This window comes from Carex rostrata, chromosome 33 (genome assembly GCF_964058835.1).
Source record: "Carex rostrata chromosome 33, lpCarRost1.2, whole genome shotgun sequence".
NCBI lineage: Eukaryota > Viridiplantae > Streptophyta > Magnoliopsida > Poales > Cyperaceae > Carex > Carex rostrata.
Window position 1 is genome coordinate 2,790,710 of NC_135950.1, and position 18,246 is coordinate 2,808,955.

The 18,246-nt window shown below is 31.7% G+C and overlaps 1 protein-coding gene across 1 annotated transcript; it reads left to right on the forward strand.

Moving 5' to 3' along the window:
• The first annotated feature begins 7,183 nt into the window (after positions 1-7,183).
• On the forward strand, positions 7,184-9,456 carry LOC144548486 (rust resistance kinase Lr10-like). Its single transcript, XM_078297173.1, has 2 exons — positions 7,184-7,902; positions 8,143-9,456. The coding sequence occupies exons 1-2, from the start codon at positions 7,218-7,220 to the stop codon at positions 9,288-9,290; spliced, it is 1,833 nt and encodes a 610-aa protein (XP_078153299.1). The 5' UTR covers positions 7,184-7,217; the 3' UTR covers positions 9,291-9,456.
• The last annotated feature ends 8,790 nt before the right edge of the window (positions 9,457-18,246 follow it).

Here is an 18,246-nt window from a genome sequence, read left to right on the forward strand (position 1 = left end):
CATTTAATAAAATTTGAACCCACATTAGGCAAAGGTCGGCCAAGTGTTGTACAATATGTTTAGCGAGAATATCCTACATTTTTTAAAAGATAGAAGAGCACGCACAATTAATTGTGTATTTTATTATATTTGAAGCAACAATGCTTACTTTTGGAAAATATATAAATGCATATATACCTTTAACTTCAGAAAATCCTCAGGGAATTCCTTTATTATGTCTTGCATGAGCAACATGACATAATATGCACATTCTCAGCCGGTTAGTTGTTGTGGGCACTATATAACAAGTTTGGAAATAATGAGCATACAAATGGCTTACATTTCTAGATATTCACAATTTTTTGCATTTAGGTCCCTCTTACCAATATCTCAATAGAAACTATACCTTGCAATTGTTATAAACCATTAAAAAAGTACTCATTTCCCTGATGAAGACACTATTGAAATATGAACACATTGAACAATCAGTACTTACGAGAGATATTTGAAATGATAAAACAATAAAAAAATTATTAGCATTCTAAACCAACGTAAAATTTAGGAAGACATTTACTCCTCGACCGCAGCAGTGATTATTAGCATTTTTTTACTCTTTTTATCGGAATCGTACACGTACAATCCACTTTCTCTTGGCATAAGCACGACCAATATCCAATGATTTCTGCATGTTAGGTTTGTAGCATGTCATATTCTATAATTTATATGAATTGAAAGAAATATAAAAAAAATTAGAATATATATATAACACTAACATCTGATGGTACAGTATGAATATCAATATCTTGTCCTGATTTTCTTTAAGTGTTTTTCCTATGTATTGAAGTGTACCTCCTCAGTTATCAATCAACAGGGTGGCATTCGTTCGCTGGGGTCCGTGAAACCAACCTGCTCATCGGAAAATTCCTCCTTGATAAATTTGTGAAATTTGAATTAAAAGTACTAAATTCTGCAATTATTATGAATATTAACTCATCGCATCCAGATATGAATAACTGGTACAATGAGCCACTCTCGTGGTGTAAGCAAGGCCGCATAATCATCTGCATAAACGCATATGGACTTTGCCTGATGGAAAAGGTCAACTAGCAGATTGATTTGTAATGGTCTGCCATCTTACTCCGAAAATTTATCATGCAGCTGCTTGAATGTTCATCCCAATTTGTCAAAATTGATACCATCAAACACCTTGGAGTGACTCGTTGCGTTCCCACCTCTATGAACTTGTAACTTTTTGCCTGGTTCCTGCAAAATTTCATAATAAATTGAAATAAAATCCAGAATTAACTATAACTCTATCATATAGATATAAATTAAGAAGTATAAGAACTTAATAATAATACACCTCATCTGAACCTATCAATATCATGGACATCAGCCATGTAATGAAACTGCCAAGGACATCCTTTAGGGTTTCCAGCTCGCCAGTTGGTACAAGTAATGGGGTGTCTAAATAGTCTGCATCGCAAATACCATCCACCATTACTCTTGCATGGTCGGACGGCATAGGCCTACTGTGAATTGTTCCACCTTGTACAACTGGAACATGAATTGTCCCAAAGGCCACTACAACAGTTTTCCTATCGAGTGCAATCTGGAGTTTGCATCTCAGTTCTGCCTCATGTACAAATATATGTATTTACTCGAATAAAATGATATGTATGAAACTAAGACGTACATGGAATGGAAAATAAATTAAAATATGAATTTTCTTACCTCAGTAAAATCGGAAAGATTTGAACATCGTTTGACTGACTGGCAGCTGCTCTAAACGACTGTTGGGATATACGTCATTTCTTGTTGGCCCATCGTCTGCTGAAGCAACATTGCAAATTTAGCCTTTATTTCTCTCCGTAATGTCTCCACTATTCCTCTTACTTTCTCCTCCACCTTCCTATCCACTCTTGCTTCAAATTCTGCTTCGAACCTCGAGGGAGTGTGTATCTTCTTTATTGAGCTCTTCTTGTATGTTTTTATGATTGGAACCAGACCTCCCACTCCTCACACCCTCCCAGGATGTTCCGGATTTGACAGATATTTTCCCAGAACATTGTCGTATCATTCGACGGCCAACAAGCCCTGTTTCAAAGCTGCTTCTTGTTCATCGTGAAATGACAACATGTTATAACATAATAAATTAAAGTTTAATTTCAATGAATGACAATATCTATAAGAACCGATCATGTTGTTTTATTAATTTTAAAATTTTAAAAAGGTATCAAGATCGGTTCTTATCTAAGAACCAATTCTGTTGTCTCATATTTGTGTATGTCTATTATATTATATTTGTGTATGTGTATGATATTTTAAAAAATTAAAAACAGAATGTGTATGTGTATGGTATTTTATAAATTATTTTAATAGATTATCTTAGAAATTAGTTTAGTATATTATCTTATAAATTATTTTAGTATATTATCTTAATAACTTGAAAATTACTTATAACATGAAATAAAATAAGCTACTAAAAAATAATATTAATAATTTTAAAATAAGCTAATAAATTACATATAACATTAAAAAAAAAAATAAGTTACAAGAAATGTTGAAGAATAACTTGCATTCTTCCCATCGCCTGGTGTTAGTAAAATGTGTACCCATTGATATCATATCCTTGGAAGGTCACAACATGGACTGGACCAAGAGCCAACAATTTGACAGTTTCTTTAATATTTTCTCCCTCCGAAGCTTGCATGACTCTACGTTTAAACCATCATTTAAACTTTTTATTGTGTTCGCTGATCAACCACTTGTCGGATTTCTTAGGATTCTATTGTTGCGAGAGAGTCATATGCTCGTCCCAGAAAGGATGAACGTCAGTGAGGTGTTGCAAAACATGGAAATGTGCTAATAACATCGTTTTACTATCGGGCACGAATAATTTCGCACCGATTGTGCCTACCCTCGTGTAGAGATTTAGGGATGCCGATAGCTTTGACATCACCCATATAATTAGTGCAAAACTCAATAACCTCTTCGGCAGCATAAGCTCTTACAATGCTGCCCTCAGGATGATATCGATTCCTGACATATATCTTTAACAATCCCATGTATCTCTCGAACGAATACATGTACCGCAAGAAAACAAATCTACACATCTTGATTTCTCTAATTAGGTGAACGATTAAATGAACCATAATATCAAAAAAAGATGGCGAAAAATACATTTCAAGATGACAAAGAGTCACTACAACCTCCTTTTGCAGAGCATCTAACGTATCAGGATCAGTTACTTTGCAGCAAATGGCGTTAAAGAAAAAACAAAGCTTCATGATGGTCTGCCTAAAACACTTTGGCAATATGCCCCGAATTGCAACAGGAAGAAGCTGTGTCATTAAAACATGACAGTCGTGAGACTTCATTCCTGTTAATTTTAAATTTTTCAGTGAAACTAGGTTTTTAATATTCGAAGAATAACCAGATGGAACTTTGACACCATGAAGGCATTCACATAAGTTTTTCTTTTCTTCTTTCGACAACGTATGCATTGCGGGTTTTAGATATGTACAAAATTTTCCATTTGCTCTTTCCTTCTCTACTAGTTGTAGATCCGGTCGTATGTTCAAGAATTACATATCTTTCCGAGCATTGATATCGTACTTAGTCTTACCCGGAATATTCAATAATGTTCTAACCAGGCTATCATACACATTTTTAACCACATGTATCACATCGAGACAGTGTCAAACATCTAAGTGCTGCCAGTACGATAAATCCCAGAATATTGACCTCTTCTTCCAACTAATTTTCGGTGCCCCTTTCTTTCTCACCACCTTTTTTTTTAAATTTCCCAAATTAAACTTTGATATCCTTCACTCGCGAATAAACAGCTTTACCGGTCAACGGATAATTTACTATGGTATTCTCGGTCTTTCCATTGAATTCTTTCTTTCTCTTTCGATGTACGTGGTTGGCAGGAAAAAATCTACAATGACCCATGTACACATTTTTAGAGGAGTTAGGTAGCCACACATCGACTGTATCGTTCAGGCAAATAGGGCACGCTTTCTCTCCTTTGACACTATAACCCGACAAATTTTCATAAGCCGAAAAATCATTAATGGTGCAGAAAATCATGGCCCGTAAAGTGAATTTCTCCTTGCTATATGCATCAAATATCTGCACTCCGAGTTGCCATAATTCTTTTAAATCCTCGATCAATGGTGCTAGATACACATCTATGTCGTTCCTGGGCTGTTTGGATCCTAATATGTGCAAGGTCATCATGATGTATTTGCATTTCATATATAACCAAGGCGGAAGATTATAAATGCACAATAGAACCGGCCAACTGCTATGCTTACTGCTCATGCTACTGTGCAGATTTATTCCATCTGCACTCAACCCAAGCTTAAGATTTCTAGGGTCACGTCCGAATTCAGAAACTATCTGTCAATATTTCTCCACTTAGGAGAATCAGCGGAGTGCTGTAATTTTCCGTCTTTTTTCCGGTTATCGGCATGCCAACGCACTAATTTCGCATCTTTAGCATTTGCGAAAAAATGTTTGAATCTCGATTTCACGGGGAGGTACCACAATGCTTTTGTCGAAGGTCCTTTATTCAGTTTATAATCATCACTTTTATCGCTGGTTAACTGCTTTGGTTTGTAACGTGATGCACCACATTTTGGACACTCGTGAAGGTCTTTATACTCATTTCGATATAATATACAATCATTTGGAAACGCGTGTATTCTTTGAACTTCCAAATCCACTGGACACAATATTTTCTTCGCTTCATAAACATTGGGTGGTATCTCATTTTCATCCGGAAACATTTCTTTTAAAGTTTGTAATAACTCAGTAAAACTTCTATCACTCCAAGCATTAGATGATTTAAGGTTATACAATTTTAATACACCTTTCAATTTTGAAAATTTAGAACAACCATGATACAATTCCCTGTTAGAATCTTCGTACAAATTCTCAAATAAACAATACTGCTTATCATTATCAAAATCCTCTTCTAAATTACGTAACATTTGATCAAAATTATCACATTTATCTACCACCATATCATTATTTTCTTCGGTATGATATTCCTGATGCTCAGTATGAGTACCTATGTCGATTTCCAATCCCCGTAGATCATTCTCGTCATCTCCACCGGTGTGGTAATCCGATAGACGTGAATCAGTGCACTCCCCTTATTCACCATATCTTCCATAACAACTCTGATAAATTTCTCGACACCTGTCATATATTCATCTGCAATTATATTAAAACACAATTAATTCAGAACAAGGTTGAGGTACTAAATTCTATTCACAATAGGGCTTACATGGGGCTGGGTTACCATCCTATCCCACTCTTTGAATACTTTGTTTCAATTAGGATATGACCACGTGTTAGTCGTGTTTTAGTATTTAAGAAAATTTCGGCAGCATTTTCCCTTAGTTCCCCGAGTATTCGGGGAACTAATAAGGAGAAATGCTGCCGAAATTTTCTTAAATACTAAAACACGACTAACACGTGGTCACATCCTAATTGAGACAAAGTATTCAAATAGCAGTCCCAAAACGGGGACTATTCAAAATTAATCCCTAAGAAATTAATTTTGAATGGGTATCATGACCTAAATGCATTAATCATGTGGTTGTTGCTCATAAGACAATACTCTAGCTACATAATTAATATAAATACATTTACTCTAGCTATCAAAATACACATTCATGCATAAAACTAATTAAAAATGAGTTTTATGTTGTACTTACAACTTTTTTTAGACGCCGTACCGAGTGAGATGAAGATTCCTACACCAAATCTCTCAATAATAGCCAAACTAGAAAATTAAGATTTTTGACTTTTTATATGAAAATCCATATAGCACTACAATCTACTAGCTAGTATGTGTGAAAATTCAGAATATTTCACAATAAGGAGCTATATATAATTAATGTCAATTATATATCTACAAAAGAAAAATACATATGACATAAGAACAAACAAAATGGACCTAAATTTTACATTTATGGGATTTTTGATCTATTTATTAGCTATTTATTTGTGTTTTATAAGCACCATATGCATTTATGGGATGTAGTTGTGTTTACCATGACAAAATAAGCACCATATATGCATTTATGTTTTTTGATCCATATAAGCACCATATAAGCAAACCTAATATTTAAACATGAGTTCTATGTTTTGTACTTACAACTTTAATTTTTCGATGTCGAATCAAGTGAGATGAAAATCATTGCACCAAATCCCTTAATAATAGTCAATCTATAAAATTAAACCATTGGAACCTAATTAAGAGATGTATATATGTAACATATGATGCATGCTAGAGTATATATGGGTATCAAAAGCTCATATATAGGATGCATGTGCAAATATAGGTATCAAAAGCTCATATATAGCATGAATTTGCTAATCTCCACATATAAAGAAAAACTTGAAATAAAAAATGTATTAAAACTTAAAAGAGAGATTTAGGGTTTATATTTTGAGCCGGATTAGAGCCTAAATGGTGCTCCATTTAATAGCAAACTTAAGAAAAGAGATGATCAATTAATGAACCTGAGAAAAGAAGGGTGAGATAGCCAAATTAATGTCCTATAAGATAGCTGCTGCGATAATTAATGGAGGCGAGGCCTAAGGAAGAAAGAAACGCAAAGATTATGTCAAGAATCGGACTGAATTAACCTTTAATATGCACTTTTAGGATCGGTTCTAATCTAAAAACCGATCCTGATAGTATAGGATTGGTTTTTTATAACAACCGATTCAAATATATGATAATTAGGATCGGATATTAGCTTAGAACCGATTCTGATACTATCATAATCGGTTTTTAGAGAGAACTAATCCTAAAAGTTCATAAATTAGGATTGGTTGACCAAAAAATCCGATTTTATTTGTTTTTAGGATCAGTTTTATTAATAAAATCGATCCAGATAAGTATTAGTATCGGTTGGTTCGTATAGCTGATCCAGATAGGCCGATCCTGATTCCAGTTTTTCCACGAGTGTGTTGATCTGATTTTTTTTAATTGATTTAGACATTTTTTTTTGTGCTTTGCTAACATGACAAATGTTTATTGAAAATTTGAAATATATTAGAATTATGATAGTTTTCAAGAGAAAAAAATCAGAGTAGCGTATTATTTTGTGGGGCGAATTTATTGAAGATTGGGGACCTCAGAGTAGTGTATTATTCTGTTATATAGAACTAGTTTTATCTCGTGCTGCTTTATTTTGTCTTCAGCCATACAAATGCAACCTCTATCTTCTTCTCTTCTCCTTCTCTCATGGCTTCTTCTGTCCCTAGTTGAACAAACCTCATGTCTCCCAGGGACAAACCAAAAATGCTATGAATCTTCATGTGGAAATCTGCAAATAAAGTACCCATTCTACCTCAAATCCGATGCATCAGCATGCAATACTACTGGTCCTGAATACGAGCTAAACTGTGAAGGGAACCGAACTATTCTTCAAATCTTTCAACCAGAGAAGTATATCGTTACTGAAATAGGTTTGTACCATATCAATGTCGTGACTGAAAGATTTGTCCAAGGCAGTTGCACTGTTCCGACAGTATCGCCAACTCCTTCAATGTTGAAAGGAACCTACGACGCATTTTCGTGGGGATCATTAGTGAAGTGTGGAGAATCAATTTCAAATAATTCCATGTATATGCCAGTTAGCTGTATGAGTACAAACAACTCGTTTGTTTACCTAGTAGTAGATGCATACCAGGTAAAATTCCTCCAGCGATCATGTTCCTATCTTGCCATGTTTCCTATATCATATAATATTACAGGCAGTGCTTTCGAGCTTCTCCAGAAAGGATTTCCACTTCTTTATAGTTGGCAAAGTACTACTACCGGTACCTTTACCTTGCCATGGATTGAAAACATTGAATATTATGCATTACAACTTGGAGTGCTACTGCTGCTATGTATGTCATGACTTGTAAATATTCTGTTAAATTTTATTTTCATTTTGTGGTACAGAAAGATAGAGATGCAATTTCCAAAACAAAAACAAAAAAGCTTATTTCACACACCAGCACAACGATATATTATTACAGAAAATTGGAAATGATTTGGTTGATGCCTATGATAGCCTAACTAATATCATATATTTTTTTTTTATAAATATTTGATCTGATTAAGAGTATTGATGATGTCAATTGCAGATAGGATGCTTTTCATGAGAATTTTCCTCATGCCGCCTACTATTTTGGTGTTCCTCGCCTACATAGTGCTTAAATCAAAGACATCCACTGACAATGTAGAGAGATTCCTTCAAAACCTACAAAGCCTTATGCCAACAAGGTATGCATATACCGACATCATCAGAATCACAGGAAACTTCAGACAAAAACTTGGGCAAGGTGGATTCGGATGTGTATTTAAAGGCGTGCTTCCTGGAGGTATTCTCGTAGCGGTGAAGGTGCTAGGCAACTCGAGTTGCAATGGAGATGATTTCATCAATGAGGTATCCTCTCTTGGTAGAATCCATCACTTCAATGTGGTAAGGCTCGTTGGGTTTTGCTCTGAAGGATCAAAAAGGGCTCTCATCTATGAGTACATGCTGAATGGATCACTTGACAAATGCATTTTCACTGCTAGCAGTAATAAAAGTGGCCACCACACTTTTACTGTAGCAAAGCTGAATGAAATAACCTTGGGCATTGCACGCGGTATCGAGTATCTGCACCGAGGCTGCAACATGCAAATTTTGCATTTCGATATCAAACCAAACAACATCTTGCTTGATGTGAATTTCACCCCCAAAATTTCTGATTTTGGTCTGGCAAAGCTGTATCCTAAGGAGCACAGCCTTGTGTCCATAAGTGCTGCAAGAGGAACCATTGGTTACATGGCTCCTGAGTTAATATCCAGGAGCTTTGGTGCTATATCAGACAAGTCTGATGTTTATAGTTTTGGAATGCTTCTGATGGAAATGGTCAGTGGTAGAAGAAATGCTGATCGCAATATGGATAGGCAGAGCCAGGTATACTATCCTTCGTGGATATATAACAAGCTGATTAAAGATCAACATGATGATATTAGTGAAAATTTAGATCTATCTGAGGTGGAAAAGAAGCTTTGTTTAGTAGCACTATGGTGTATACAAATCAAGTCTTCAGATCGCCCTGATATGAGTAGGGTTATTGAGATGCTGGAATCAGATCTTGATTCACTCAGAATGCCACCGAGGCCCTTTTTTGCATCGGATAGTTCGACCGATGTAACTCAGTTTGAAACGGCTCATTCATCTCATCAGCTACCTGTTATCTCAGAGTTCTCGAGTGAGGAATATACCCCTAGTTATCTTTAGTCTTTGAATACACTAATTTTAATTTTGTTAAATCCATTATATCTACGTAATAACGTATTGTATGCATGATATATAGAAACTTGTGCGTAGTTTATGTTATATTAAGCTTACATATATATACTTTTGTAAAATGAGAATATATGTGGACATTATTTGCTTATGTGAATTTCAATATATTGCCTTCCAATATTACTTTAATTTGTTTGATATTTTGCCTTCCTTGAAACTCATACTTGTGGTGGTTGTCTGGTCAAAGTCTTCGGCTTGAGAGCTGTCAATTTTAACTTTTAAGGCAATGCTGTCTTGTGGATGTCAATGCTGCAAGAAAAATCATATATGGACTGCTTATCAATTGTTACTTATCTTCGTCTTGTGGTTAAAACTATAATCTTCGTCTTGTGGTTATCAATTGTTACTTATCTTCCGAGTTCTTTTTATAATAAAAAGGTGATACATATTTATGGTCCAGAAAAAAATGTTAAGTCTTTTATCCAGAGGCCGCTATTATCAAAATGGTAGATCGCGAGTTTTGTGTTACCAATTGGTTTTACGATTTTTATAGTTCAAACAATCGATCTAAACTGTTAGATATGATCTTTACCGTAAATATGTTTGGAGACCAAATTTTATATTTTTGAAAAAAAAATTAATATTTATTAAGATAGTTTGAATATCACCGATTTTAATAAATAGTAAAAAAAAACTTCTCGGCCATTCAAAATAGTGATTTTCAAATTAACTTAATAAATATTAAAAAGATTCCAAAAAATGTAAAATTTGGTCCCCAATAACATTTTAATATAGATGTCATGTTGAACGGTTTAGATCGACTGTTTGAACTTTAAAAGTTGCAAAACATAATTAGTATGATCATAGCTCAAGAACTACTATTTTGACCTTAGACTATCTCCTTTTATCCATCCGATTTAGTTTTTGTTTCTTCTCATTAGAAAGGTATGTGTTTGATACGTACTCCTAATATACAATATTATTCTTAACCAAAAAAAAAAAAATTGATCAAATTTAAACCACCGATTTAGTGGTTTGTTTTTCTTTATTCTTGGTATTTGTGACTATTCGCCATTTTCGGCATTTTGTGAATTTGGATCTCTTTTATATTTGGGCATCTAGGCATATTCCATAAATTTGAGAAATTTCAGACCTTTTGTAAAAAAAAAATGTGAAGCCCAAAACCTACCTTCAGCCCAGAACTGAAAAATTATATATTTCCTAACCTCTATATTATCCAATTAATTAAATTAGGCCCAGCCCACTTCCTTCAACTTATTTTTCACACGATCTTGTCTTCTTCTTCTTTTTCTTAAATTTAAATTTATGTATCGTACAAGATTTGTGGCTGTATTATTCGTGAAATATAAAAGACTTTCTATTCTTTGAAAAAGTTTCAACAATTACATATATTATTTATAGTATAGAAAAATAAATTATTTTCCAAATTTTTCTTTGGGTTAATTTCGAATGAGCTACTAATTACGAGTTTTTTTATAGTCGTACAGAAAAAAAAAATTGTTTGAATTTAAATTGGTCATTGAAAAATTTGAAAAGAGTCCCAAAATTGTATAAAACAATTGCAATAGTTTGTAAAATTCAGAAAAAAAAATGTTGGAGATTTTATTCTCATGTTTAAGAATATTTTATTTTTTTTCTGATACAGATTCTAAATTATTTATTGGGAAAAAAAATTTCATTAAAATCCAGGTCTGTATTTTTTTAAAAAAGAAAAATCCATTAAAATCCAGCAAAAAAAATGGAGACAAAGCCCACATGCATACATAGTAAGAAAGAAAAATGAAGTTTCTAAAAAAATATAGAAGTAAAAAATGAAAGGGATGAAGTGAATAACGGTAAAATAAAGTTAATATAAATTGGAATTTGATAAACAGGATCTAGGGTAATAGTTATATAGTTTCATTTTTTTTAAGTAGAAATTAGCCTCCGTATTCTATATTAAGCTGCATAATTCTTATCCATATTTTTATTTGATAAGATAAAGATTTTTTTTTCTTATTTGTATCTTTATCTGATAAGTAATAAAAAAAGGTTGTATGTACTTACCTTATAAAATACGAACTGTTAGAAAAAGAAACAATGAGCAAAAAGATATCTCTTAAATTGAATTTTACAATATTTATTTCATCTGAGAATCAACCTTTATTCTAGTGATCAAGATAATATTTTTAGAATGAAAGGTGTTAAGTTCGTAATCTATATGATTATTTTTATAAATATTTAAAATTGAAAGTATTAATCTTTTTTTTTCTGAAAAAGATTATCCCCTCCACCTTAACAACAATCATGATTTACCTTGTAGAATTTTTTTTCTTACTTGGGTATCCCCTGAAATAACTCAAATTCTGAGTTTAGATTTGAAATCTCGATCAATTCGGTCCGAAGTGAAATACATTGTATTATTTTAACAAAATAGATAGGATGGTTTAGATTTAAACTCAAAAGTTGGGAAATAAATATGTTGTTACTCCTCGTAAATAACATAAACATGTTATTTTCATTTCAACCATTAAATTTTTTTTTCATTCGTAAATATCAACAAATTAAATAAGTTTTTCATGCACAAATTTTAACAAAAACTAACGGATGAGATCGAAATAACATGTTATTTCCAAAATGTTTGTTTCTAAAAAATTGAAGCGCTAAATTAAGTGCATAAATTGAATTTTTGAGAGCTGAGAGAAAACTTTGTCATTGAATTCCAGTTTTGTCCTTGCTCTCTCTTTCTGATTTAATTAAGAAACAGAGTGGGCCCCAAGGAAAATCTTCTTTTCAAATTTAACTAAGAAACAGAGTGGGCTCTGAGAGAAATTATTCTTTCGTTTGATATGCAAAAATGGAAATGAGTGGATTAATTAGAAAGAAATTCTAAACAAAATAAAATTTTGTTTTATTAATTCTAAGTCTTTTCTTGACCTCTTTTGAAAGTTTTCTCTCAGCGCGTCAGTTCCTTGTCTCATTGTACAAATAATACAAGCAAATCAACAAATCACCTTTAGCTGAAATATTAGTCAGATAAAGCTAATGTTTTATATAATTTCACAGTGTACATGTGAAATATTTCACAGGCACCATTGCAAATTAATTAGTATTGCTTGTAAATGAGTGAAGGGTGATTGGTATTCTGATTTGTTAATTCTGTAAAATTTTGGAAGAAATCTGTAAGTGGGTTAAAGACAAATAAGAGGTTAAATCATAGTAAAATTGGATTTCTGACATTTTAGCTTAGGGTTATTTTGCGTCTCAAAAATAGGTTTCGATAAGGTATACTGAGGTTTTTTAATATTGTAGAGTCAGGTTTACATTCAGGCTGGACAGGTTTTTTAATTTTGTCAGCTCTATTAATAAATTTTATTTATCTGTATTTCAAACTTACAAGGTGACCAGCGTCAATCATTTTTTTAGAATATTATCATGTGAGGCGGGGCGGGGTCTGTGTTGTTTGAATTTCAATAATCCCAACCAAATCAGTTGTTTGAATTTCAATAATTCCAACCAAATCAGAGTCCTATATACTCGTCCCTATATAAGGTTCCTTTTTCTGTGTATGTGTTGTACAGGAATCTCCTTCGTAGGAATTCGTATCTTCTGCAATCTCGATGCCGACTGAGTGCGCATCTCCTGAGATATCTCATATTTTGTGTGACCTATGTGTCCAGTTCCTATTCGGGGATAGCGCAGGGGGCAGGATTATTTGAGCTTTGTGATTCGTACGTGCAGAATGTCTTTGAACGGTTGAGATTTTCCAGAAAGTCGCGCAAAATATGACATCTCAGAGGATGCGAATTCTTGCCGACTCCCTTCGCATAGGACTATTATATTGGAGCCATTTTCCTAGACCAAAGGCGGACCCCATTATAAGTTATATGTGGCCGAAACTATATAACTAACACCTGGGCAGACCACGTGAATAATAGAAGCTATATAGGCGTTACTACTCTAGCTGCGTCAATGATCTATGACATACTTAGCTACATAAATTCGTTATAAACAATCAGATCAGTGCTGTAGATACACCAAAAATGCTGAAAAATTATTAAAAGTTAGGGGTCAAGTCATGTGAGAATTGTGTGTTATAATTTTACCAATGACGACATATTTATCATTTAATTAAAATTTCCTAATTCTTAATTAATATCGTTAGGAATGAATAGTTGGGAGATAACTCACACATACTACATTCACATTACTAATTAATTGATGCTTGGCACAAGTTGTGAATTGATGTAAAAAAAATAAAAACACAATAAATTCCAGCAAAAGAAATGGAGACAAAGCCCACATGCATAGTAAGAAAGAAAAATGAAGTTTCTAAAAAAATATACGAGTCAAAAATGAGAAGGATGAAGTGAACAACGGTAAAATAACGTTAATATAAATTGGAATTTGATGAATACGATCTAAGGTAATAGCTACATAGTTTTTTTTTTTTTATTATTATTATTATTATTATTATTATTATTATTATTATTATTTTATTATTATTTTATTATTTATTATTTATTTATTTATTTTATTTTATTTTATTTTATTTATTTATTTATTTTAAGTAAAAATGCCGAGGTCTAGGATCTCTGTTCTATTAAGCTACATAGTTCTTATCCATATTTTTATTTGATAAGCTAATTTTTTTTTCTTATTTGTATCTTTATCTAGTAATGAAAATAATTCTGTGTGCACTTACCTTATAAACTACGATACTGTTAAGAAAAAGCAAAAAGATGTTATTGATCTCTTAAATTGAATTTTACAATATTTTTTTCATATAAGAATCAACTTTTATTCTAATGATTAAGATAATATTTTTAGAATGAAAGGTGGTAAGTTTATAATCCAAATTTATTATTTTTATAAATATTTAAAATTGAAAGTATTAATCTGTTTTTTTTTTCCGAAAAATAATATCCCCTCCCCCTTAACAACAATCATAATTTATCTTGTATAATTTTTTTCCTTTTTTGGGTATCCAATTCTGAGTTTAGACTTGAAATTCAGATCAATTCAATCCAATATGAAATACATCCTATTATTTTAACACAATAGATAGGATGGATTAGATTTAAACTCAAAAGTTGGGAAGTAAATCTGTTGTTACTCTTTTGTGAAACATGTTATTCCAGTTGCAAACCGTTCAAATTATTTTATGTGCGAATCGGACAAGGTACCGCCAAACAATTAATAGGAAATAATCGACCATAATTACAAATAATCGACCGATTAATCAAAAAAAAAATAACAACAATTAGTCCGATTAATTGACCTAAACAGACAGCTTTTACAACACTGATCAGAAAAACATGTTCATATTATTTCCGAACATTCCAACATATTTATTTCTAAAAATTGAGATACCTTAGGTGATATCGAACATATGAATACCTGGAATTTGCCTTGTAAGCCGAGCTCCAAGGCACTAATTAAACTTTTTTTAATATTTAGTTATATAATAAGAGAAATGTTATAGTCCACCCAACCATTATATCTGAATGCGTTCTCCAAGTAGTTTAATAGCAAAAACATTCCAATATCATTTAACTTTCATTTCCAACACTAATATTCAAAAATTTAAAACTATTTTATAACATTTTAAAATATTACTCGCAAACATTTAAACTTCTATCTAATTTTTGGATAGTTTTAACTCTTAACTATTTTTGTTTTCAAGCCAAAAAATTAAAAATTATTTTCACCCACTTTTTATTTTTATTTTTCTTTGATCATTATAATCCATTTTTCTGACGATCCATGATTAATTTTACGAATCTAAAAATACGAACATTTTCTATTCAATTTTATCTTTCAAATAAGATCTATGACGAAATACTTTTGAGTCATTTTGGAGTCATTTTTTTTTAAAATAAAACTCATGAGCAATTTAAATTTTCAAGTTTTTAAATCTCAATCTACAACCATTAAAATTTTCAAGGCTTTGCACATGAGATTTACATATATTAATTATTACCATGGTTTTAAATAGCGCTATAACGCTGCTATAGCGTTTTCGGACCATAAATGTTATGATGCTATTGACGCTATAGTATAGTGCAATAATATTATTTTTTTTAGCTATTCAGCTATGAAATAATAAATGCTATTTAAACCTCTAATTATTACAGACAATTCTTATACAACATCAATGTATGATACCCAATATCTTATATAATAATCATCTTACATTTTATTTTTTTAGTCTGGATCGATATTATCTTCTTGCAGGAGCGAAAGCCAGCAAAATGAATAATGAGGTCAATTAACGTTTATTTTTTCCTAAAACTTTTTGTATTTATTTTTATAAATTTAGAGTAAAATATTATCAGTATTATAAAATTAATATTATTATTATCATAATTTTTTTATATAATTAAATTCTCATTCACATTTGATCTGTATATTTTGAAAGACTAACTTTGTTTCTATTTTCTTGTATATTTTGAGTGAAGTGGACAATATTTGAACCGTCTAATTGATATATATACAGTTGTAACGAATATAAGTTAACTTTCATTATTCGAAACAAATAGTTCAAATACTGTCTTTAGTTCAAAGAATATGCCGGTGATCAATGATTATTAATTCTCTATTATTTTTATGCTAATTAATTAATTGTGCTAGTTCAAAGAATCCAGCTCAATGATTAATCTAATCCAACCCTTTTCAATCAGACTAATTTAATAACCATTTTACAAATCTTTGTCACATGAATGAGCTGTTATTTAATTTGATCAACTTCTCGGATGCTTGCTTATAAGTTGGAGCAGATTCAAACGGTGGTTAATTAGCATCTATTATTTAAATCTTGGTGGGAGTTTGCTACTTTGTGTTGTGTGCAATTTACAACACCTCTCCAATCTCCAACTCGCCTAGAAACCGCAACAATGGTTAGCTCCCGTATAAAATTCTTCCTAATTCTTCTTCTGCAACTTGTAATTCTGATTTTAGATTATCCCAACACTCCAAATTTTACTCTTCCAAACGCATCCCCATCTGCTCCACCTCATCAGCAAACACCATTCAATGATCACCTTCTCAGTAACTCAAAGGAAGCATTTCAGAAGTTGATCGAACAAAGCGCAACTGATTTGGATTTGAGAAAGAGAATATATATGTTTTGATATATATATGAGTGCCCATTTCAATATATCCGATGTTTTTCTCCGCATTGCTTTGGAGGTGCTGCTTGATTGTGACAATAATAATCATGATATTGTTCAAAATCAAGAGGTCGTTCAACATCCTACGTGATTGGATATCAGATTAAATTTGGTCTGATATTTGATCGGAGTTGTTTAATTGTGTTAGTTTTTATTTATTATGTGGCATATGTTATTGTTGTGCATCAATTTTATTTAAATAATTAATGAAAAGGCATTTGAATTTTTGATGAAAAAGTTAAAATTGTTATTTATAAAATATACTGGTCTCAAAGGTTGTCTCAGATTTATTAAAAAGACATCTTCTCTTATTTGGACGCACCCTATCCTGAAAAATTCCGTCCACTTATTTACTGAAAGAGAAGTAAAAAGAAAAACGCCTAAGGTCTCTATTATCATATCTGAGGAAAACCATTGATGATCAGTATTTACACTTCCGCCTAACAGTGTCGTCACTTCAAAACTATAAGATTTAAATTTTTTTGTTATTTTATTTTGAATTTATGGATATTGGATTGCTTGTGTTATAATTGAAAGACACGTTATGATTTTATTATATCTATTTGTTTGATCTGCTTTAATATTTGTGTGGATGATTTATTTTAATGTTGATAAAATAGTTTTTACCAAACATTAGATTAAATTTGGTTCAATGCATGTGTTGTTCTGAGAGGAGGAGAAAGACTCTTTAGATTTTTATTGACCCATAAGAAAGATTATGTCTCGTGTGATTGGAATCCCTCTGTACATAGTTTTAATTTATGTTCGAGATAATGTCGTTTTTTTTTTCTTTTTGTTTTTCTTATTCACTTCTACTTTAAAAAAAAGGAGTCATACAATTGTTAGATGAATTGATAAGATATAGTGACTAAACTTCATAATTGTTGAAAAAAACAGTTCAATGTTTTTTTTTTTCTAAAAAGGAAAGCTACAAATATATTTGTGTTTAACTTCGAAACAAAATGGTTACAAAGGTCTAATCAAACTATCGCCATATTAATTGCCTAGAACATTGAAACTAATTATCAGAAAGCGGCAAATAAATAATTTACCGAATGAAACATGCACTCAACAAAAAACCACTATAAATTAAAGTCTCGTAAATATTGAAACATTAAGACTAGAACCGTTGAACATTAGTTTAAAAAAAAAAATTAGTTTATATGTTTCATTGTTTATATGATTCATCTCCCATCAAGTATTGTAAAAAACGTATGTTTAGCTCAATTAATCAGTCGATTAGTCATTAGCGGTGACCAAACTGTCATAAATTTTTCGACTAATCAGATAATTATTTCTAAATATGACCGATTATTTCCAATTATTACCGATTAATCGTTTGACGATACCTTATTCGTTCAACGACCGCATACTATTTTTTACAACACTGCTCCCGTCACGTGGCAACATATGCTAAATTTTGTAAGAAAGAAAAAAAATACTGAATCAACAATGCAACATACTGAAAATAGTTTATATGGTTCCTTGTTGCTGGGCCAAGCCCACTCTGAAAAAGAAATAAACTCAAAACAATAAAAAGTGGCAGTTCACTTGGCCCAACAAAGCTATACTCTGCGTTGCGCAGTTGAATGCATGATTATAAAGTAGTTTTTTTTAATATATAATTGTTAATAATTATGTAGTTTTATTTAACATACAAATAAATAATTCTAATAAGAAGTAGGTAATTGCCCGTTGAATGCATGGTAAGAAAGTGTACCGAAATTTTTACTTCTGCGAATTAATCATAATTAATGCGACCTCAAAACTATTAT

Coding starts and splice junctions, on each gene's coding strand:
- LOC144548486 (XM_078297173.1), top strand. CDS start 7,218: ATGCAACCTCTATCTTCTTCTCTTCTCCTTCTCTCATGGCTTCTTCTG. Junction 7,903..8,142: donor TGGAGTGCTACTGCTGCTAT/GTATGTCATGAC, acceptor TGTCAATTGCAG/ATAGGATGCTTTTCATGAGA.